This window comes from Nerophis lumbriciformis, linkage group LG22 (assembly GCF_033978685.3).
Source record: "Nerophis lumbriciformis linkage group LG22, RoL_Nlum_v2.1, whole genome shotgun sequence".
Taxonomy (NCBI): Eukaryota; Metazoa; Chordata; class Actinopteri; order Syngnathiformes; family Syngnathidae; genus Nerophis; species Nerophis lumbriciformis.
This window is the reverse complement of record NC_084569.2, coordinates 1,384,959-1,409,725: the sequence shown is the minus strand read 5'-3', so window position 1 is coordinate 1,409,725 and position 24,767 is coordinate 1,384,959. Positions and strand designations below refer to the sequence as shown.

General features: G+C 45.0%; 1 protein-coding gene across 1 annotated transcript in view; it reads left to right on the top strand.

The window, feature by feature from the left end:
- pold1 (polymerase (DNA directed), delta 1, catalytic subunit) overlaps nt 1-23,525 on the top strand; it is a 56,774-nt gene extending 33,249 nt beyond the window's left edge. Inside the window, exons 18-27 of the mRNA XM_061974508.1 lie at nt 5,530-5,625; nt 5,697-5,834; nt 11,118-11,293; nt 11,374-11,526; nt 11,593-11,695; nt 17,521-17,653; nt 18,592-18,705; nt 19,289-19,341; nt 21,159-21,256; nt 23,378-23,525. Of these exons, the coding sequence (XP_061830492.1) occupies nt 5,530-5,625; nt 5,697-5,834; nt 11,118-11,293; nt 11,374-11,526; nt 11,593-11,695; nt 17,521-17,653; nt 18,592-18,705; nt 19,289-19,341; nt 21,159-21,256; nt 23,378-23,465 (1,152 nt within the window). The 3' untranslated portion in view covers nt 23,466-23,525. The remainder of the gene's footprint in view (nt 1-5,529; nt 5,626-5,696; nt 5,835-11,117; nt 11,294-11,373; nt 11,527-11,592; nt 11,696-17,520; nt 17,654-18,591; nt 18,706-19,288; nt 19,342-21,158; nt 21,257-23,377) is intronic.
- The last annotated feature ends 1,242 nt before the right edge of the window (nt 23,526-24,767 follow it).

Sequence of the window (24,767 nt, the reverse complement as noted above, 5' to 3'; positions counted from 1 at the left end):
CTTGACTATATGTAGTAACAATCTGCAGTGGGACTCATGCATTAAATGTGATATAGACTATTGTATGCTCTTGACTATATATAGTAACAATCTGCAGTGGGACTCATGCATTAAATGTGATATAGACTATTGTATGCTCTTGACTATATGTAGTAACAATCTGCAGTGGGACTCATGCATTAAATGTGATATAGACTATTGTATGCTCTTGACTATATATAGTAACAATCTGCAGTGGGACTCATGCATTAAATGTGATATAGACTATTGCATGATCTTGACTATATATAGTAGTGATCTACAGTGGGACTCATGCATTAAATGTGATACAGACATTGCATGATCTTGACTATATATAGTAGTGATCTGCAGTGGGACAAAGGCATTAAATGTCTTTGAAGTTGCATAAAAATGATTCACTGAGATTTGTTGTAGTTCACTGACCAAGACCACCGATAGTCCCTTTTGGGACTTGTTGCCTAGTGTGGAAAATAACATTTCATGGAGAAATAAATAGCACAAATTGTGAAGAATCAAGCAAAAGTCAAAATGTAAAGATAGATCTCCAAACTAATAGAAACACAGTTTCTATTCAAGTTTATCATGACGTACTACAGAGGTCGCCAACATGTTTTCCACCAGTTTGCATTATTTTCACGGTTCGGCTTTCCAGCATGCAAAAGCAACTCAACATAACGCTGAAGTCATGGGAGCCCTGGGTGTGTTTCTTTGGTCCCCAGCACGTGGATGGGATATACTATATACCAGTGTTGGGCCGCGAGCACCACCCAGCCCAGCACATGGATGGGATATACTATATACCAGTGTTGGGCCGCGAGCACCACCCAGCCCAGCACGTGGATGGGATATACTATATAACAGTGTTGGGCCGCGAGCACCACCCAGCCCAGCACGTGGATGGGATATACTATATAACAGTGTTGGGCCGCGAGCACCACCCAGCCCAGCACGTGGATGGGATATACTATATACCAGTGTTGGGCCGCGAGCACCACCCAGCACGTGGATGGGATATACTATATACCAGTGTTGGGCCGCGAGCACCACCCAGCCCAGCACGTGGATGGGATATACTATATAACAGTGTTGGGCCGCGAGCACCACCCAGCCCAGCACGTGGATGGGATATACTATATACCAGTGTTGGGCCGCGAGCACCACCCAGCACGTGGATGGGATATACTATATACCAGTGTTGGGCCGCGAGCACCACCCAGCCCAGCACGTGGATGGGATATACTATATACCAGTGTTGGGCCGCGAGCACCACCCAGCCCAGCACGTGGATGGGATATACTATATACCAGTGTTGGTCCGGGAGCACCCCCCAGGATGTAATACATCTCTTTTTTCAGCTTTGGTCCACATAGTTGTAGTTGCAATACACTTTTCCACCACATGTGGCAGTAATGACAAAATGAAACAAACAAATGAAGTCTGGCTAATGTCTTAGAGAAATTTCTTAAGTGCAAAAATGATGACTAAATGAAGCTGTATTTTCATTTGCACTTTACTTTTATTGACAGGTTAGTCAAGAAACAAAATTAATATTAATTTAGTTGATTTATTTTAGCACAAAATATTACAAAAGCCAAAAGCAGTGAAGTTGTCAGGTTGTGTAAATAAAAAGCAGTGAAGTTGTGTAAATGGTAAATAAAGTTGTGTAAATGGTAAATAAAAATAAACAGTGGTAAATAAAATGGTAAATAAAAAGAGAATACAACAAATCCTTTTCAACGTATATTCAATTGAATAGACTGCAAAGACAAGATATTTCATGTTCACACTGAGAAACTTCATGTTATTTTTTGCAAATAATCATGAACTTAGAATTGATTGGCAGCAACACATTGCAAATAAGTAGTCAGAGTGGCATTTTTACCAGTGTGTTACATGGCCTTTCCTTTTAACAACACTCAGTAAAGGTTTGGGAACTGAGGAGACACATTTTTGAAGTGGAATTCTTTCCCATTCTTGCTTGATGTACAGCTTAAGTTGTTCAACAGTCTCCCTTCTCATATTTTAGCCTTCACACATTTTCAATGTCTGGACTGCAGGCAGGCCAGTCTAGTACCCGCACTCTTTTACTATGAAGCCACACTGTTGTAGCACCTGGCTTGACATTGTCTTGCTGAAATAAGCAGGGGCGTCCATGGTAGCGTTGCTTGGATGGCAACATATGTTGCTCCAAAAGCTGTATGAAGTTAGTTAAAGTAGCAATGATAGTCACACACACACACTAGGTGTGGTGAAATTACCCTCTGCATTTGACCCATCCCCATGTTCACCCCCTGGGAGGTGAGGGTAGCAGTGAGCAGCAGCAGTGGCTGCACTCGGGAATCATTTTGGTGATTCAACGCCCAATTCCAACCCTTAATGCTGAGTGCCAAGCAGGGAGGTAATGGCTCCCATTGTGTCCGCCCTGAGATGGGTAGGTTGTGAGTTCAAACACCAGCCGAGTAATACCAAAGACTATAAAAATGGAACCCATTACCTAGAGAAATTTCACCACACCTCGTGTGACTATCAGTGGTACTTTAGCTTTAATATCGTTGCTTACGTGCAGTGATTTCTCCAGATTCTCTGAACCTTTTGAAGGTATTACGGAGCGTAGATGGTGAAATCCCCAAATTCCTTACAATAGCTGCTTGAGAAATGTTGTTCTTAAACAATTTGCTCAGGCATTTGTTGACAAAGTGGTGACCCTCGCCCCGTCCTTGTTTGTGAATGACTGAGCATTTCATGGAAGCTGCTTTTCAGAATCAGAATACCGTATTTTTCGGAGTATAAGTCGCACCTGCCGAATATGCATAATAAAGAAGGAAAAAAACAATTTATAAGTCGCACTGGAGCCCGGCCAAACTATGAAAAAAACTGCGACTTATAGTCCGAAAAATACAGTAGCTTTATTGTCATTGTATCAATCTACATAAAACAGTCTTAAGACAACAAACAATAACATTTAAATTTAAAAACATAATAAAATGTTAAAAACATATTGCACAGCAGATCTCCATCAGAGGTAAGCAAGTTAATAAAGTGGTGAGTGTTCAGGTACGTGCAGATTTTAAGGCAATAACAGCTCTAGGATAGAAACTGTTTTTCAGTCTATTTGTCCTTGCTTTGATGCTCTTATAGTGCCTCCCTGAGGGCAAGAGTTCAAGCCAGTGGTGACCTGGGTGGGATGAGTCCCTGAGGATGCTGCCGTGTCTCTTATACAGGTCCTCTAGAGATGTAAGAGGACATGCAGTGATCCTCTGGGCCCCTGTAATGTATTTCTCTCTGCCAGCGTGCAGCTAGAAAACCACACGGAGATACCGTAGGTCAGTATTGACTCAACGGAGCAGCGATAGAAGGACAGGAGCAGGTTATCAGCCAGATCCATTTTCCTCAGCCTTCTCAGAAACTACAGTCTTTGCTGTCCTTTTTTCTGGAGTGCAGTGGTGTTGCTTTTCCAGGTCATGTTGCTTGAGATGTTCACGCCCAGGAACTTGCACTCTGAGACCCTTTCCACATCTTCTCCCATGATGTAGACGGGCTGGATGGGCTCAGTGATTTTTTTCCCCCTGAAATCAACAATCAGCTCCTTGGTCTTTGTGGGGTTGAGAATGAGGTTGTTTTTGGCATAGTGGTCTGACAGTGCCTTCACCTCTTCTCTATAGTCAGTCTGGTCCCCTTCTGTGATGAGCCCCACCACTGTAGTATCATCCGCAAATGTGATGATGGGAATACAGTCATAGGTGTAAAGACTGAAAAGCAAGGGGCTGAAAACACAGCCCTGTGGGGCACCGGTGCTGACGCTGAGAGTTGTTCGACCGTCACTCTCTGAGGGTGGTCCGTCAGAAAGTCCTTAATCCAGTAACAGATCTGTTGAGACAGTCCTAACTCCAGCAGCTTGGGAATCAGTCTGCTCGACAGAATACATTTTATACCCAACCATGGCACCCACCTGTTCCCAATTAGCCTGTTCACCTGTGGGATGTTCCAAATAAGTCTTTGATGAGCATTCCTCAACTTTCTCACTCTTTTTTGCCACTTGTGCCAGCTTTTTTGAAACATGTTGCAGGCATCCATCCATCCATCCATCCATCCATCTTCTTCCGCTTATCCGAGGTCGGGTCGCGGGGGCAGCAGCTTAAGCAGAGAAGCCCAGACTTCCCTCTCCCCAGCCACTTCGTCCAGCTCTTCCCGGGGGATCCCGAGGCGTTCCCAGGCCAGCCGGGAGAGATAGTCTTCCCAACGTGTCCTGGGTCTTCCCCGCGGCCTCCTACCGGTCGGACGTGCCCGAAACACCTTCTTAGGGAGGCGTTCGGGTGGCATCCTGACCAGATGCCCGAACCACCTCATCTGGCTCCTCTCCATGTGGAGAAGCAGCAGCTTTACTTTGAGCTCCCCCCGGATGACAGAGCTTCTCACCCTATCTCTAAGGGAGAGCCCCGCCACTCGGCGGAGGAAACTCATTTGGGCCGCTTGTACCCGTGATCTTGTCCTTTCGGTCATGACCCAAAGCTCATGACCATAGGTGAGGATGGGAACGTAGATCGACCGGTAAATCGAGAGCTTTGCCTTCCGGCTCAGCTCCTTCTTCGCCACAACGGATCGATACAGCGTCCGCATTACTGAAGACGCCGCACCGATCCGCCTGTCGATCTCACGATCCACTCTTCCCTCACTCGTTGTTGTTGTTGAAGGCATCAAATTCCAAATGAGCTAATATTTGCAACAAATAACAAAGTTTTCCAGTTGGAATGTTAAGTATCTTGTCTTTGCAGTCTATTCAATTGAATATAAGTTGAAAAGGATTTGTTGTATTCTCTTTTTATTTACCATTTACACAACGTGACAACTTCACTGCTTTTGGGCTTTGTACATATTGTATTTCTTCTAATCAGACTGACCTAAGCCTAAAGTTTAATTGTTAAATGAATATAATATTTGTGATTAACATATGGGTTTATATCATTTGACAAGGCAGTAAACTGTTGAATATGATCAAAATCAAGAGTAAGATTAGTGTTAATATTGGAGTGGAAGAGTTGGTTCCTGAGGTCAAACAGGTTAAGAACCCTGGAGATGGAAATGAGCCTTTGGCTGCAATCAGTCACATGAACATCGTATATGTTCATGTATGTGCATTAATGTACTATAAAAAATGGCGACTTCCTATCAGGAGTTGTAATAAACATCTATAAACAAGTTTATTGATGTGTTTAGTGGGTTAAGTTTATAATTGAATTGTTGCTGTGCGGCTTGGTAGCAAATGCGTCACAGACCTGGACCGGTGGTTGGGGACCACTGACACACCCCATTGGAAGCAGAGCGGCATATCATGCACTGTTGGGACTATTCCAGCATAATCCTGCAAACGTTCCAACATGTCTGAGTCAAATGTGAAGCTGTCTATGAGTGTGAGAACATGTTTGAAATGAGCTCCAGATAATATCCTGTGGGACACTTTCAGCTTTGATGTGGAAATGAAAGACTAATACTTTTCTTTATGGGCTTCAGAGTGTGACTGGTTTTGGAAGACAGATGATAGAAGAAACCAAAAGGTTGGTGGAGTCAAAGTACACCATTTCCAACGGTTACCAAGGCGACGCCAAGGTGAGGCGCACGTGTGGGTCTTTCTCACCGCCGTCTGCGGATGCCGATTGTTTTTTTTTTCTGCCTTCAAGGTCATTTACGGAGACACCGACTCCGTCATGGTGAAACTGGGCGTTGCCACGGTGCAGGAGACCATGAACGTCGGGAAAGAGGCCGCCGAGTGGGTGTCGTCCCATTTCGTAGCGCCCATCAAACTGGAGTTTGAGAAGGTACCGCATCTAGAGATGGCTACCAAGTGTGGTACTTCTTTCTTTTACATTACACTTTCAAATTTGTTAATGAAAACTAAGACGCACGTTACAAACAGCTTCTGCGTAAGAAGTACAACACTTAGAGTATTAGTACTTTGTAGGAATCAAGACACTGGCACATTCAACAAAGTGGCAAAGACTACTTTCTGACGAGGGCTGGACACCATTCACAATTGAATCGATATCGGGACCAATTTTCGGTACTTTTGTGTCTAAAGATTTTTGTATTTTCCAGACTATATAGCGCACCGGTATATAAGCCACACCCACTACATTTTTGAAGAAAACTATTTTTTTCCCATATATTAGCCTCACCGGACCGGTAAGCCGCAGATATATACGTTGTGAAATGACTTATTTACGCTGAGATATTCTGTAAATGTTTATTTACATACCTTCGTTGTTTCCAAACGCTGTCTGCAACACGGCAATAAAACGGCTGATCAAACAAAACAAAACGTGTCAGAAGCCTGAGGGTTGCAGGTTCACTCCCCGCCTCTTACCATCCAAATCGTTGCCGTTGTGTCCTTGGGCAGGACACTTCACCCTTGCCCCCGGTGCCGCTCACACTGGTGAATGAATGATAGGTGGTGGTTGGAGGGGCCGTAGGTGAATGAATGATGAATGAATGATAGGTGGTGGTCGGAGGGGCCGTAGGTGAATGAATGATGAATGAATGATAGGTGGTGGTCGGAGGGGCCGCAGGTGAATGAATGATGAATGAATGATAGGTGGTGGTCGGAGGGGCCGTAGGTGAATGAATGATGAATGAATGATAGGTGGTGGTCGGAGGGGCCGTAGGTGAATGAATGATGAATGAATGATAGGTGGTGGTCGGAGGGGCCGTAGGTGAATGAATGATGAATGAATGATAGGTGGTGGTCGGAGGGGCCGCAGGTGAATGAATGATGAATGAATGATAGGTGGTGGTCGGAGGGGCCGTAGGTGAATGAATGATGAATGAATGATAGGTGGTGGTCGGAGGGGCCGTAGGTGAATGAATGATGAATGAATGATAGGTGGTGGTCGGAGGGCCGTAGGTGAATGAATGATGAATGAATGATAGGTGGTGGTCGGAGGGGCCGTAGGTGAATGAATGATGAATGAATGATAGGTGGTGGTCGGAGGGGCCGTAGGTGAATGAATGATGAATGAATGATAGGTGGTGGTCGGAGGGGCCGTAGGTGAATGAATGATGAATGAATGATAGGTGGTGGTCGGAGGGGCCGCAGGTGAATGAATGATGAATGAATGATAGGTGGTGGTCGGAGGGGCCGTAGGTGAATGAATGATGAATGAATGATAGGTGGTGGTCGGAGGGGCCGCAGGTGAATGAATGATGAATGAATGATAGGTGGTGGTCGGAGGGGCCGTAGGTGAATGAATGATGAATGAATGATAGGTGGTGGTCGGAGGGGCCGTAGGTGAATGAATGATGAATGAATGATAGGTGGTGGTCGGAGGGGCCGCAGGTGAATGAATGATGAATGAATGATAGGTGGTGGTCGGAGGGGCCGTAGGTGAATGAATGATGAATGAATGATAGGTGGTGGTCGTAGGGCCGTAGGTGAATGAATGATGAATGAATGATAGGTGGTGGTCGGAGGGGCCGTAGGTGAATGAATGATGAATGAATGATAGGTGGTGGTCGGAGGGGCCGCAGGTGAATGAATGATGAATGAATGATAGGTGGTGGTCGGAGGGGCCGCAGGTGAATGAATGATGAATGAATGATAGGTGGTGGTCGGAGGGGCCGTAGGTGAATGAATGATGAATGAATGATAGGTGGTGGTCGGAGGGGCCGTAGGTGAATGAATGATGAATGAATGATAGGTGGTGGTCGGAGGGGCCGTAGGTGAATGAATGATGAATGAATGATAGGTGGTGGTCGGAGGGGCCGTAGGTGAATGAATGATGAATGAATGATAGGTGGTGGTCGGAGGGGCCGTAGGTGAATGAATGATGAATGAATGATAGGTGGTGGTCGGAGGGGCCGTAGGTGAATGAATGATGAATGAATGATAGGTGGTGGTCGGAGGGGCCGTAGGTGAATGAATGATGAATGAATGATAGGTGGTGGTCGGAGGGGCCGTAGGTGAATGAATGATGAATGAATGATAGGTGGTGGTCGGAGGGGCCGTAGGTGAATGAATGATGAATGAATGATAGGTGGTGGTCGGAGGGGCCGTAGGTGAATGAATGATGAATGAATGATAGGTGGTGGTCGGAGGGGCCGTAGGTGAATGAATGATGAATGAATGATAGGTGGTGGTCGGAGGGGCCGTAGGTGAATGAATGATGAATGAATGATAGGTGGTGGTCGGAGGGGCCGCAGGTGAATGAATGATGAATGAATGATAGGTGGTGGTCGGAGGGGCCGTAGGTGAATGAATGATGAATGAATGATAGGTGGTGGTCGGAGGGGCCGTAGGTGAATGAATGATGAATGAATGATAGGTGGTGGTCGGAGGGGCCGTAGGTGAATGAATGATGAATGAATGATAGGTGGTGGTCGGAGGGGCCGTAGGTGAATGAATGATGAATGAATGATAGGTGGTGGTCGGAGGGGCCGTAGGTGAATGAATGATGAATGAATGATAGGTGGTGGTCGGAGGGGCCGTAGGTGAATGAATGATGAATGAATGATAGGTGGTGGTCGGAGGGGCCGTAGGTGAATGAATGATGAATGAATGATAGGTGGTGGTCGGAGGGGCCGTAGGTGAATGAATGATGAATGAATGATAGGTGGTGGTCGGAGGGGCCGTAGGTGAATGAATGATGAATGAATGATAGGTGGTGGTCGGAGGGGCCGTAGGTGAATGAATGATGAATGAATGATAGGTGGTGGTCGGAGGGGCCGTAGGTGAATGAATGATGAATGAATGATAGGTGGTGGTCGGAGGGGCCGTAGGTGAATGAATGATGAATGAATGATAGGTGGTGGTCGGAGGGGCCGTAGGTGAATGAATGATGAATGAATGATAGGTGGTGGTCGGAGGGGCCGTAGGTGAATGAATGATGAATGAATGATAGTGGTGGTCGGAGGGCCGTAGGCGCAAACTGGCAACCACGCTTCCGTTAGTCTACCCCAGGGCAGCTGTGGCTATGAAAGTAGCTTACCACCAGCAGGTGTGAATGAATGATGGCTTCTCACTTCTCTGTGAAGCGCTTTGAGTGTCTAGAAAAGCGCTACATAAATCAAATCCATTATTATTATTATTATTAGAAGTCATGGTCATGGAGCCACTAGCTGCGCAAGCTAGCTCTCCAATCAGCTAAACCGACTCAATAACTCCACGCTGACGTTTTGGTGAATTTACTGAGGAATTTGTGAAAGTGAAACAATTGTAAGTTAATAATACTAACACAGACACATATTGGCTGATGCTAACAATGCTAGCTGGATTACATTACGATAGCATGTAGAAATATGCATGAAAACACTCCTACAGACATCACACATGGGACACTTTAGTAAGTAAGAATAGTTTTAGTTATATTGTAAAACTTACAAACGTTGCTTGGACTGATGAATGAAGAATCCATACGAGTAGAAACGCTATGGACAGTTGAAAGAAGGGCACTGCGGTTGGAAAAACACACAAACAAAACCCTACCTGTAAATGGAAGGACACCTGCAGTGAACAAACTGGTCCATAAGATGGCGCCATAGTACATACAATAAAACACTTTCTAGGTGTATTTACTTGTATTGTTAAACTATTTTTATTATGCTGTTATCGGGGAAAAAATCCATTAGTTAGCTGCACCTTCTTTCAAGTCGCAGGGTTCAAAGCGTAAGACAAAGTGGTGGCTTATAGTCAGAAATTTACGGTAAGTGTTTTTAATAATTAAATCACTTTTTTTAATTGCAACATTTAAAATTGAGCTGATCATGATAACTGCTGTCCAGTTGTTATATCATATTTATTATCATAATTCTGAGTCTCATTTGCAAGTATGACACCAGATTGCTAATCCAAGACACTAGATGGCAGTAGTCTATACTTTATTGTGTGGTTTTTGGTTTTCGTTGCGCACTACAAAGTCTTAATACGTTAAGTATTGTACTTAATATGCACCAGCTGTTTGATTGTAACATGAATCTTAGTTGCAGCTTTCATTTACAAATTTAGAGGTGTAGAATATTGCCATGTAAAATAGCTGATGCTAATCAGTAGCATTTCAATAGCAAAGTCAATGTATATTAGCACCAAGCTCGCGCATTTCTGGAAAAGTGGAGACCTACTTTACATACGTTGAAGCGTTTTCTGTTGGCATTGAACATGACCTAGAGGTAGTTCTGCTGAGTCCTCTCTCAGTGCTGCTGGAGTGATTGCAAAGTAAGCTTTGCTTCTTCCTACTCCTTTTTGGACATGATGTAAAGTGAAATGATAGGAAATTGTGTGATGTATTATACTGTAAGTGTGATCATGTTCGAAAGAAAGAAAGAAAGTAAGTGAGAAGACCGGGCGTGCAGCCCAGGCACCATTGGGTTTCACGTGATTCGGTCGATGGCAGAAAAGTACCGGATTTGGTACCCATCCTATTTCCTGACTCCTTGTGTAAGAAAACAAAATCAAGGAAAGAGACCGGAAGTTAGCCAGGCTACTAGCTACTAGGAGGAAATTAGTCAGGCTACCAGGAACTAAGTCATCTAGGAAAGAGACCGGAAGTTAGCCAGGCTACTAGCTACCAGGAAGTTAGTCAGGCTACCTTGAACTAAGTCATCTAGGAAATAGACCAGAAGTTAGCCAGGCTACCAGGAACTAAGTCATCTAGGAAAGATAGAACAACAAGACTGCAGTCATCAGTAGCAGCTTAGTGTTAACTAAATAACATTTTTTTTTTTTTTAAATGTTTTAAATATTGAAGGCTGGTATCGGGAATTGGTACTGTATCAGCTCAAATGTAAATGGTACCGATCCCTAACTGGATCACAGTTTTGGTCTTTCTGACATCATGGAGGAGAGTTTAATGAAAGGATTGTTTACATTTCTTCAGACGATGTGGAAGTTATTGTTGAGCAGTCCTGTCCTTTGAGGCACATTGGAGTGCAGTACTTGGCTGCCACCAGCAGAGGTGCTGGTGAGTCAGTCCACACCAGTTTGAAAAGTTATATTGTCAACAGTTGTCCATTAGCATCAGAAGTGACACAAAAACACTTGACTGGGAAAACTGCCATGAAAAATGGTATCTAAACATGAAAGTGAGTTTGATTAGTGGCTGTTACCTGCACAGGTGTACTTCCCCTACCTGCTGATCAACAAGAAGCGCTACGCGGGCCTCTATTTCTCCTCCAGTGCAGACGTGCACGACAAGATGGACTGCAAAGGCATCGAAACGGTCCGCAGGGACAACTGTCCCCTGGTGGCCAACCTGATAAACACCTGTCTGCAGAAGATCCTCATCGACCGGTGAGCTCACCTGCATTTGAGAGGGAGGAAGTCATCAAGGGGAACAGGAAGGCGTTCAAGGCACTCTGGTGTGCTTTTAGGGACCCCCAGGGTGCGGTCGCTCACGCCAAAGAGGTGATCTCCGACCTGCTGTGCAACCGCATCGACATCAGCCAGCTGGTCATAACCAAGGAGCTGACCCGCACCGCCCAGGAGTACGCCGGCAAGCAGGCCCACGTGGAGCTGGCAGAGAGGTCTGCCTACCACCTGCAAATATCATCCTCACCTGTCACATGTTCACACCTGTCTGGCTTTCATAGGATGAAGAAGAGGGATGCGGGCAGCGCCCCCAACCTGGGAGACAGAGTTCCATACGTCCTCGTGAGGGCCGCCAAGGGAGCAGCGGCGTACATGAAGTCAGAGGTGTGTCCCCGGCCTTGGAACTTAGTCAGCCTCGCAGCAACCAGGAAGTTAGTCAAGATACCAGGAATTAAGTAAGTTAGCCAGGCTACTAGCTATCAGGAACTAAGTCATCAAGGAAAGAGACCGGAAGTTAGCCAGGCTACTAGCTACGAGGAGGAAGTTAGTCAGGCTACAAGGAACTAAGTCATCTAGGAAAGAGACCGGAAGTTAGCCAGGCTACTAGCTACCAGGAAGTTAGCCAGGCTACCAGGAACTAAGTAATCAAGGAAAGACACCGGAAGTTAGCCAGGCTACTAGCTACCAGGAAGTTAGCCAGGCTACCAGGAACTAAGTAATCAAGGAAAGACACCAGAAATTAGCCAGGCTACTAGCTTTCAGGAAGTTAGCCAGGCTACCAGGAACTAAGTAGTCAAGGAAAGACACCAGAAATTAGCCAGGCTACTAGCTTTCAGGAAGTTAGCCAGGCTACCAGGAACTAAGTAATCAAGGAAAGACACCAGAAATTAGCCAGGCTACTAGCTACAAGGAAGTTAGTCAGGCTACTAGCTACCAGGAAGTTAGTCAGGCTACCAGGAACTAAGTAATCAAGGAAAGAGACTGGAAGTTAGCCAGGCTACTAGCTACTGGGAGGAAGTTAGTCAGGCTAACAGGAACTAAGTCGTCTAGGTAAGAAACTGGAAGTTAGCCAGGCTACTGGCTACCAGGAAGTTAGTCAGGCTACCATGAGAAAGTTAGCTAGGGTACCAGGAACTAAGTCATCTAGGAAAGAGACCGGAAGTTAGCCAGGCTACTAGCTATCAGGAAGTTAGCCAGACTACCAGGAACTAAGTAATCAAGGAAAGACACCAGAAATAAGCCAGGCTACTAGCTATCATGAAGTTAGTCAGGCTACCAGGAACTAAGTCATATAGGTAAGAAACTGGAAGTTAGCCAGGCTACTAGCTACCAGGAAGTTAGTCAGGCTACCAGGAGAAAGTTAGCTAGGGTACCAGGAACTAAGTCATCTAGGTAAGAAACTGGAAGTTAGCCAGGCTACTAGCTACAAGGAAGTTAGTCAGGCTACTAGCTACCAGAAAGTTAGTCAGGCTACCAGGAGAAAGTTAGCTAGGCTACCAAGAACTAGGGCTGGGTGATATGGACAAAAAAGTATGTCTCGATATATTTTTGCTTGAACTGGATATATATCTTATCTGGTGGAAGTATACATATAAAGGTATTTATTTTTGAACGACATTCACTAGAATTGAAGTGAATGACAAGTGTACTGTAAACACTTTTATGAACCAGTTAGTCAAGATGGGTGTTAACAGCACGGATAATAAACTGTTTACATAACATAGATCAAATAGAAAAATATTCTTTCTATGTAAAATAAATAACATAGCTGTGCAAATAATACAACATGTATCAAAGTCAGATAAAAAAAATGTATTTGCAGGCAGGCACTTTTTAATTCCCAGTGGACGATGTAATGGACTGTCACACTTCTGTGGTCCTACTACAAGTGGTCCACGCACAGTAAGTGACTTGACTTCATTGTGCGACTATCATCTTCCTCACTTCGTCGTACAACAGCAGTGAAGTTGTGTAAATGGTCAATAAAAAGAGAATACAACAAATCCTTTTCAACTTATATTCAATTGAATAGACTGCAAAGACGAGATATTTCATGTTCACACTGAGAAACTTTCTTATTTTTTGCAAATATTAGCTCATTTGTCATTTTGATGCCTGCAACACGTTTCAAAAAAGCTGGCACAAGTGGCAAAAAAGAGTGATAAAGTTGAGGAATGCTCATCAAAGATTTAATTGGAACATTCCACAGGTGAACAGGCTAATTGGGAACAGGTGGGTGCCATGATTGGGTATAAAAGTAGATTCCATGAAATGCTCAGTCATTCACAAACAAGGATGGGGCGAGGGTCACCACTTTGTCAACAAATGCCTGAGCAAATTGTTTAAGAACAACATTTCTCAAGCAGCTATTGCAAGGAATTTAGGGATTTCACCATCTACGCTCCGTAATATCATCAAAAGGTTCAGAGAATCTGGAGAAATCACTGCAGGTAAGCCATGATATTACGCATCTTGGATCCCTCAGGCGGTACTGCATCAAAAAGCCACATAAGTGTGTAAAGGATATCACCACATGGGCTCAGGCACACTTCAGAAACCCACTGTCAGTAACTACAGTTGGTCGCTACATCTGTAAGTGTAAGTTAAAACTCTACTATACAAAGCCAAAGCCATTTATCAACAACACCCAGAAACGCTTTGCTGGGCCCGAGCTCATCTAAGATAGACTGATGCAAAGTGGAAAAGTGTTCAGGGCTCTGACGACAAGCACCGCTTGGAAGGGGGAAGGGGAGAGATTTAATAGCCCACAGAGTATTGCGGGGGAGAACAAGGAACACAACAAATAAGCGGCGTTTGGTAATTTTAACATGAAAAAAAATTATATCGATATTATATTTTCTTAATTCATATCTTGTTTAAAAATAAATCGATATATCTTTCAAACTCCATATATCGCCCAGTCCTACCAGGAACTAAGTAAACTAGCAAAGAAACAGGAAGTTAGCCAGGCTTCTAGCTACCAGTAGAAAGTTATCTAGGCTACCAGGAGGACGTTCGTCAGGCAACCAGGAGAAAGTTAGTTAGGCTACCAGGAACTAAGTCATCTAGGAAAGAGATTGGAAGTTAGCCAGGCTACTAGCTACCAGGAAGTTAGTCAGGCTACAAGGAACTAAGTCATCTAGGAAAGAGACCGGAAGTTAGCCAGGCTACTAGCTACCAGGAAGTTAGTCAGGCTACAAGGAACTAAGTCATCTAGGAAAGAGACCGGAAGTTAGCCAGGCTACTAGCTACCAGGAAGTTAACCAAGCTACTAGCTACCAGGAATTTAGCCATGCTACCAAAAACTAAATAAACTAGGAATGAAACCTAAAGTTAGCCAGGCTACTAGCTACCAGGATGTTGGCCAGGCTACCAGAAATAAGTTAGCCAGGCTAACAGGGACTAAACAAGTTAGGAAGGTAACCAGGTTACCAGGAACTAAGCAAGCCAGCGAGGCTGCCAGTTACCAGGGAGTAAGCCAGGCTGCCAGGAGGTCAGTAACTAATTAACCAAGTAATAAACCTGAAGGACATGCTAGATGGTAGACAGGCTACCAGGAACTAAATAATCTAGGATAGAAACCGAAGGTTAGTCAGGCTATTAGCTACCAGGAAGTTAGTAAGGGGGCCAGAAGGAAGTTAGCCAGGCTACCAGGAAGTGAGTAATGCTGGTGTGGCGCGGTTGGGAGAGGGGCCGTGCCAGCAACCTGAGGGTTCCGGGTTCGATCCCCACCTTCTACCAACCTCGTCACGTCCGTTGTGTCCTTGAACAAGACACTTCACCCTTGCTCCTGATGGGTCCTGGTTAGGGCCTTGCATGGCAGCTCCCGACATCAGTGTGTGAATGTGGAAATAGTGTCAAAGCGCTTTGGAAGGTAGAAAAGCGCTAAACAAGTATAACTCATTTACCATTTACCAAGAGGAAGTTCGTCAGGCTACTGAAAAACGAAGGAAACCGAAAATAGGCCATGCTACTTAAAACTAATTAACCTAGGAAAGAAAGCCAAAGTTAGCCAGGCTACTAGCTACCAGGAAGAAGTTAGCCGGGCTAACAGGGACGAAGCACGTCAGGAAGTTAACCAGGTTACTTGGAACTAAGCAAGCCAGGAAGGACCCACGAAGTTAGCCAGGCTACCAGGAGGAAGTTAATCAGGCGCCCAAGAACTAATTCACCAAGTAATAAACCTGAAATTAGCCAGGTTATTAGGGACTAAGCAAGCCAGGAAGGAGTCTGGAAGTCAACCAGGTTACCAGGGATTTGGCAAGACAGGAGGTTAACTGGGCAACCACTAACAAAATAAAGAAACCACAAAAGAAACCAGAAGTTATTCAGACTACAAGGGACTAAACAAGACAGGAAGCAACAAGAAAGCTACCAGTAAGAAGTTATTCAGACTACCAGATACAAAGGAACCAGTAAGTTAACCAGGCTACCAGTAACTAAGTAAACCTAGAAATAAACCAGAAGTTAACAGGCTACTAGCTACCAGGAAGTTAGCTAGGCTACTAGTGACTAAGCAAGCCAGGAAGGAAGCAGGAAGTTAGTCAGGCTAATAGGAGAAAGTTAGCAAAGATAAAGAAGCAGGAAGTTAGCCAGACTACCAGGAAGTTAGTCAGGCTAATAGGAGAAAGTTAGCAAAGATAAAGAAGCAGGAAGTTAGCCAGACTACCAGGAAGTTAGTCAGGCTAATAGAAGAAAGTTAGCAAAGATAAAGAAGCAGGAAGTTAGCCAGACTACCAGGAAGTTAGTCAGGCTAATAGGAGAAAGTTAGCAAAGATGCAGAAGCAGGAAGTTAGCCAGACTACCAGAAAGTTAGTCAGGCTAATAGAAGAAAGTTAGCAAAGATAAAGAAGCAGGAAGTTAGCCAGACTACCAGAAAGTTAGTCAGGCTAATAGAAGAAAGTTAGCAAAGATAAAGAAGCAGGAAGTTAGTCAGGCTAATAGAAGAAAGTTAGCAAAGATGCAGAAGCAGGAAGTTAGCCAGACTACCAGGAAGTTAGTCAGGCTAATAGAAGAAAGTTAGCAAAGATGCAGAAGCAGGAAGTTAGCCAGACTACCAGGAAGTTAGTCAGGCTAATAGGAGAAAGTTAGCAAAGATAAAGAAGCAGGAAGTTAGCCAGACTACCAGGAAGTTAGTCAGGCTAATAGAAGAAAGTTAGCAAAGATAAAGAAGCAGGAAGTTAGCCAGACTACCAGGAAGTTAGTCAGGCTAATAGGAGAAAGTTAGCAAAGATAAAGAAGCAGGAAGTTAGTCAGACTACCAGGAAGTTAGTCAGGCTATAAGGAGAAAGTTAGCAAAGATGCAGAAGCAGGAAGTTAGCCAGACTACCAGAAAGTTAGTCAGGCTAATAGAAGAAAGTTAGCAAAGATAAAGAAGCAGGAAGTTAGCCAGACTACCAGGAAGTTAGTCAGGCTAATAGAAGAAAGTTAGCAAAGATAAAGAAGCAGGAAGTTAGCCAGACTACCAGGAAGTTAGTCAGGCTAATAGAAGAAAGTTAGCAAAGATAAAGAAGCAGGAAGTTAGCCAGACTACCAGGAAGTTAGTCAGGCTAATAGGAGAAAGTTAGCAAAGATAAAGAAGCAGGAAGTTAGCCAGACTACCAGGAAGTTAGTCAGGCTAATAGGAGAAAGTTAGCAAAGATAAAGAAGCAGGAAGTTAGCCAGACTACCAGGAAGTTAGTCAGGCTAATAGAAGAAAGTTAGCAAAGATAAAGAAGCAGGAAGTTAGCCAGACTACCAGGAAGTTAGTCAGGCTAATAGGAGAAAGTTAGCAAAGATAAAGAAGCAGGAAGTTAGCCAGACTACCAGGAAGTTAGTCAGGCTAATAGGAGAAAGTTAGCAAAGATAAAGAAGCAGGAAGTTAGCCTGGGTTCCAAGGAATTGGCCGGACTACCAAAAGTTAGCCGGGCTGGCGGCGACAACAGACTTGAGAGATATTATTTCAAGTTTTAAGACGTGATATTTTAGTGTTAGGAGGCAACTCATTTTTTTGTTGAAAAAAGACAAACAGAAAAAAAAAACCTTTTCATCCCGTCAAATCTTTTCTGGGCATCCGGTTTATGTCTCTAAAGACGAGTCTTCCCCTGGTAGCTAACTTCCTGCTAGCTAGCTATCTTCCGTCTTCTTTCTGTCAACTTGAAGCATTTTCTTGATGTTTGTGTCTTTACTTTTGGACGCTGCATTTATTGACTGTTGTTTTCCTGACTCAGGACCCCATCTATGTGCTGGAAAACAACATCCCCATCGACACGCAGTACTATCTGGACCAGCAACTATCCAAGCCCCTGCTCAGAATATTTGAGCCTATCCTGGGCGAGAGCAAAGCGGAGAGCGTCCTCCTCAGTCAGTTTTCTCTCACCTCCTTTGCTGCATGACGTCATCATCCTAGTAAATGTGTGACGTCATCCTAGTAAATGTGTGACGTCATCATCCTGGTAAAGGTGTGACGTCATCATCCGGGTAAAGGTGTGACGCCATCATCCTGGTAAAGGTGTGACATCATCATCCTGGTAAAGGTGTGACGTCATCATCCTAAATGAACATGTAATGTCATCATCCTGGTAAAGGTGTGACGTCATCATCCTAGTAAAGGTGTGACGTCATCATCCTAGTAAAGGTGAGACGTCATCATCCTAAATGAACATGTAATATCCTGGTAAAGGTGTGACGTCATCATCCTAGTAAATGTGTGACGTCATCATCCTAAATGAGCATGTAATGTCATCATCCTGGTAAAGGTGTGACGTCATCATCCTAGTAAATGTGTGACGTCGTCATCCTGGTAAAGGTGTGACGTCATCATGCTAGTAAAGGTTTGACATCATCCTAGTAAAGGTGTGACGTCATCATCCTAAATGAACATATAACGTCATCACCCTAGTGACGTAATTGCCTGAAGGAACGTGTGACATCATCATCCGAGTAGCGGTGTGACGTAATTGCCTGAATGAACGTGTGAGGTCGTCATCCTAGTAGCGGTGTGACGTAATTGCCTGAATGAAAGTGTGACGTTGTCTTGCTAGTAAAGGTGTGATGTCATCATCCTAAATGAACATATAATGTCATCATCCTAGTGACGTAATTGCCTGAATGAACGTGTGACATCATCATCCTAGTAGCGGTGTGACGTAATTGCCTGAATGAACGTGTGAGGTCGTCATCCTAGTAGCGGTGTGACGTAATTGCCTGAATGAACGTGTGACATCATCCCACTCATGGTGCTAGTAAAAGTGTGACGTCATGGTGCTAGTAAAAGTGTGATGTCATGGTGTGACTTTCAGAGGGCGAGCACACACGCTGCAAGACGGTGTTGACGTCCAAGGTGGGAGGCCTCATGGCGTTCGCCCAGAAGAGGAGCACATGTATCGGATGCAAAGCCGTGCTGAAGACAGACGGTAAGTCAAAAACATTTTCAGTATCAGCGCTAATGAAGGTTCATCACCTTCATTAGCGCTGTGGAAGAAACCAAAACCAAAATGTGTTCAAGATGTGGCTTTTTTTTTTTTTTATAGACTTAGACAAACTTTAATGATCCACAAGGGAAATTGTTCAACACAGTAGCTCAGTTACAATGATGGAAAGTGTAAGGATGGAAAGGACAATGCAGGTATAAATAGACTAATACAGCGATATAACATATATACATATGTGTACAATATATATATACATATATACATACATACAATACTCGCCAAGTTGGCAACACGGATTCCTCCTGCTCCGTCTTCTTACTCTCTGACAGACCAGGTGCCTTTAAAGCCTGCTGCCACCACGTGCAGTCCCGTCATAATGTGTTTGTAAGCCAGGAGGAAAGATGTTCGTGTGTGAGTGACAGGAAGAGAAGCTGTCACTTGATGGCAACGAGTCTTTCACACACTTGTGTTCTTACAGTTGTCATTAATGTGTGTGTGTGTGTATACGCATGTGTGTGTTTTTATTGTTGTGTAGCAGTTGAAGACGTGTGTGCTCTTCTTACAGCTGCTGTGTGTGACTTCTGTCGTGCTCGTGAGTCTGAACTTTACCAGAAGGAGGTGAGTCTGATCCATCTTCTTTCCTTCTTGTCCCTCCTAGTGGACAAACATGTGTATTACCTTCATGTCCCTCCTAGTGGACAAACATGTGTATTACCTTCATGTCCCTCCTAGTGGACAAACGTGTGTATTACCTTCATGTCCCTCCTAGTGGACAAACGTGTGTATTACCTTCATGTCCCTCCTAGTGGACAAACGTGTGTATTACCTTCATGTCCCTCCTAGTGGACAAATGTGTGTATTACCTTCATGTCCCTCCTAGTGAACAAATGTGTGTATTACCTTCATGTCCCTCCTAGTGGACAAATGTGTGTATTACCTTCATGTCCCTCCTAGTGGACAAATGTGTGTATTACCTCCTTCAAACACTCCCTAATAATCATCCATTTCATGAAAGGTAGAGAAACATTTTGAAGTGTGGAATATTTCTTTAAAAAAACCAAAACCCAAGTGTACTTTATTTTTGGCACTTTAGAGCTGTCTAATATATAAGCCACGCCCACTAAATTTTTGAAGACAAAAATATTGTCCATATATAAGTCGCAGATAAATAAGTTGTGAAATGAGTTATTTACATAGAAATATTTAGTAAATGTTTATTTACATACCTTAATTGTTTCCAAACTGTGTCTGTAACAAGGCAGTAAAACGGCTGATCAAACAAAACAGAAGTCATGGTCATGGACCCACTATCTGCGCAAGCTAGCTCTCCAATCAGCTAAACAGACTCAATAACTCCACGCTGACATTTTGCTGAATTTACTGAGGAATTTGTGAAAGTGAAACAATATAAAAAGAATGTTATTGTAAGTTAATAATACTAACACAACATTGTAAGTTAATAATACTAACACAACATTGTAAGTTAATAATAGTAACACAACATTGTAAGTTAATAATACTAACGCAACATTGTAAGTTAATAATAGTAACACAACATTGTAAGTTAATAATAGTAACACAACATTGTAAGTTAATAATACTAACACAACATTGTAAGTTAATAATAGTAACACAACATTGTAAGTTAATAATACTAACACAACATTGTAAGTTAATAATAGTAACACAACATTGTAAGTTAATAATACTAACACAGACAATCATAAACCTGTTAGCATATTAGCTAATGCTAACAACGCTAGTTTGATGACATGTACAAATAAGCATGAAACACTCCTGCAGACATCACACAAGCAAGAATAGTTTTAGTTATATTGTAAAACTTACAAATGTTGCTTGGAGTGACGAATGAAGAATCTATGCGAGTAGGAATGTTATGGACGGCTAAAAGACGGAACGTCACTTCTACTTCCGGTTGAAAACTAAACAGCAGAAGCTCACATTCACCCCGCAGCACCTGCAGTAATAGAAGTCGTCCAACAGATGGCGCCATAGCACAAACAATAACACACCTGCAGTAATAGAAGTCGTCCAACAGATGGCGCCATAGCACAAACAATAACACACCTGCAGTAATAGAAGTCTTGTCCAACAGATGGCGCCATAGCACAAACAATAACACACCTGCAGTAATAGAAGTCTTGTCCAACAGATGGCGCCATAGCACAAACAATAACACACCTTTTCAGTGTTTTTCCATGTTTTTTTTTTGCATTATGGCCGTCAGTGAAGAAAACTCCACAAATTAGCCACACCGTTTTGTAAGCCGCAGGTTTCAAAGCGTAGGATAAAATCAGCGGCTTCGAGTCCAGAATTTCGGGTAACTGCTCACAGCCTGTTTGATGTGTGCTGCCAGTGGAAGGTTTGTCTGTGGTTGAAGGAGAAAAGATGTTTACCCACAATGCAATGTGCAGATCTTCCATCAGAACACACTGGAGGAACGATTCTCTCGCCTGTGGACTCAATGTCAGCGATGCCAGGGTTCACTTCATGAGGACGTCCTGTGCACCAGGTGACTTCCTCTGCTGTCCACTCTGCTGTCCTGCACACACCTCCACTCTGCTGTCCTGCACACACCTCCACTCTGCTGTCCCTTCCACACCTCCACTCTGCTGTCCCTTCCACACCTCCACTCTGCTGTCCTGCACACACCTCCACTCTGCTGTCCCTTCCACACCTCCACTCTGCTGTCCTGCACACACCTCCACTCTGCTGTCCCTTCCACACCTCCACTCTGCTGTCCCTTCCACACCTCCACTCTGCTGTCCCTTCCACACCTCCACTCTGCTGTCCCTTCCACACCTCCACTCTGCTGTCCCTTCCACACCTCCACTCTGCTGCTGTCCCTTCCACACCTCCACTCTGCTGCTGTCCCTTCCACACCTCCACTCTGCTGTCCCTTCCACACCTCCACTCTGCTGTCCCTTCCACACCTCCACTCTGCTGCTGTCCCTTCCACACCTCCACTCTGCTGCTGTCCCTTCCACACCTCCACTCTGCTGCTGTCCCTTCCACACCTCCACTCTGCTGCTGTCCCTTCCACACCTCCACTCTGCTGCTGTCCCTTCCACACCTCCACTCTGCTGCTGTCCCTTCCACACCTCCACTCTGCTGCTGTCCCTTCCACACCTCCACTCTGCTGTCCCTTCCACACCTCCACTCTGCTGCTGTCCCTTCCACACCTCCACTCTGCTGCTGTCCCTTCCACACCTCCACTCTGCTGCTGTCCCTTCCACACCTCCACTCTGCTGCTGTCCCTTCCACACCTCCACTCTGCTGCTGTCCCTTCCACACCTCCACTCTGCTGCTGTCCCTTCCACACCTCCACTCTGCTGCTGTCCCTTCCACACCTCCACTCTGCTGCTGTCCCTTCCACACCTCCACTCTGCTGCTGTCCCTTCCACACCTCCACTCTGCTGCTGTCCCTTCCACACCTCCACTCTGCTGTCCCTTCCACACCTCCACTCTGCTGCTGTCCCTTCCACACCTCCACTCTGCTGCTGTCCCTTCCACACCTCCACTCTGCTGCTGTCCCTTCCACACCTCCACTCTGCTGCTGTCCCTTCCACACCTCCACTCTGCTGCTGTCCCTTCCACACCTCCACTCTGCTGCTGTCCCTTCCACACCTCCACTCTGCTGCTGTCCCTTCCACACCTCCACTCTGCTGCTGTCCCTTCCACACCTCCACTCTGCTGCTGTCCCTTCCACACCTCCACTCTGCTGCTGTCCCTTCCACACCTCCACTCTGCTGCTGTCCCTTCCACACCTCCACTCTGCTGCTGTCCCTTCCACACCTCCACTCTGCTGCTGTCCCTTCCACACCTCCACTCTGCTGTCCCTTCCACACCTCCACTCTGCTGCTGTCCCTTCCACACCTCCACTCTGCTGCTGTCCCTTCCACACCTCCACTCTGCTGCTGTCCCTTCCACACCTCCACTCTGCTGCTGTCCCTTCCACACCTCCACTCTGCTGCTGTCCCTTCCACACCTCCACTCTGCTGCTGTCCCTTCCACACCTCCACTCTGCTGCTGTCCCTTCCACACCTCCACTCTGCTGCTGTCCCTTCCACACCTCCACTCTGCTGCTGTCCCTTCCACACCTCCACTCTGCTGCTGTCCCTTCCACACCTCCACTCTGCTGCTGTCCCTTCCACACCTCCACTCTGCTGCTGTCCCTTCCACACCTCCACTCTGCTGCTGTCCCTTCCACACCTCCACTCTGCTGCTGTCCCTTCCACACCTCCACTCTGCTGCTGTCCCTTCCACACCTCCACTCTGCTGCTGTCCCTTCCACACCTCCACTCTGCTGCTGTCCCTTCCACACCTCCACTCTGCTGCTGTCCCTTCCACACCTCCACTCTGCTGCTGTCCCTTCCACACCTCCACTCTGCTGCTGTCCCTTCCACACCTCCACTCTGCTGCTGTCCCTTCCACACCTCCACTCTGCTGCTGTCCCTTCCACACCTCCACTCTGCTGCTGTCCCTTCCACACCTCCACTCTGCTGCTGTCCCTTCCACACCTCCACTCTGCTGCTGTCCCTTCCACACCTCCACTCTGCTGCTGTCCCTTCCACACCTCCACTCTGCTGCTGTCCCTTCTACACCTCCATACCTCAACTCTGCTGTCCCTCAGCCGCGACTGTCCCATCTTCTACATGAGGAAGAAGGTGCAGAAGGACTTGGAGGACCAGAGTACGCTGGTGTCGCGTTTTGGATGGTGAAGACCGAGGGCACATTTCTCTAGTCTTGTATTTTCTCAATAAAATGTTGTTTTGTAAAAATGTTTTTGTTCTCACTTATTTGACAGTCCTGTTGACTTAGTCTGCTGTTGTTGATCACATCCTTACTTAATCTGCTGTTGTTGATGATCACATCCTTACTTAGTCTGCTGTTGTTGATCACATCCTTACTTAATCTGCTGTTGTTGATGATCACATCCTTACTTAGTCTGCTGTTGTTGATCACATCCTTACTTAATCTGCTGTTGTTGATGATCACATCCTTACTTAGTCTGCTGTTGATGATCACATCCTTACTTAGTCTGCTGTTGTTGATCACATCCTTACTTAGTCTGCTGTTGATGATCACATCCTTACTTAGTCTGCTGTTGTTGATCACATCCTTACTTAGTCTGCTGTTGTTGATCACATCCTTACTTAGTCTGCTGTTGTTGATCACAGCCTTACTTAGTCTGCTGTTGTTGATCACATCCTTACTTAATCTGCTGTTGTTGATCACATCCTTACTTAGTTTGCTGTTGTTGATCACATCCTTACTTAGTCTGCTGTTGTTGATCACATCCTTACTTAGTCTGCTGTTGTTGATCACGTCCTTACTTAGTCTGCTGTTGATCACATCCTTACTTAGTTTGCTGTTGTTGATCACATCCTTACTTAGTCTGCTGTTGTTGATCACATTCTTACTTATTGTCCCTATACTTTTCAGGCTTACGTATGTGGCAATTTCTTTAGGTGTTAACCACAAAATTAGACTTAGACTTCCTTTTTAATTATCATTCAAATGTGAACTTTACTGCACAGATAAGACAGAAATGTTGTTACATAAGCTCATGGTAGTGCAGGATAAAAAAGCAATAAGGTGCAAATATAAAGAAATAATATATATAAATATATAGGGTTAGGGTTAGGTTTTAGGTATAGAGAAAGGAATGGTTAGGGATAGGGGTTAGGGTTAGAGGGTTAGGGTTAGGGTTACTGCTGGCCTGCTGTGCAGTGAGACTGTATTGCTATATGAATTATATTATACATTTCCATAGTTTAGTTAGCTGAGGTATATAATGTACAGTGTATTTTGTCAACAACTGTATGTGTGTAACGTATTTCTTGTGCTGAGCGATCATAAAACTGCTGCGAAGACGCACTGGCTGAGGCACGCGTAACCCCGCCTCCTGGTGCTTAAGACACCTTCGCCGCAGACTGCACCCACCGACGGGAACGCCACACCAACCAAAGCCCACACCCAAACCCTCCACGTGCAAGACCGAATCCACCCAAAAAAAGTCA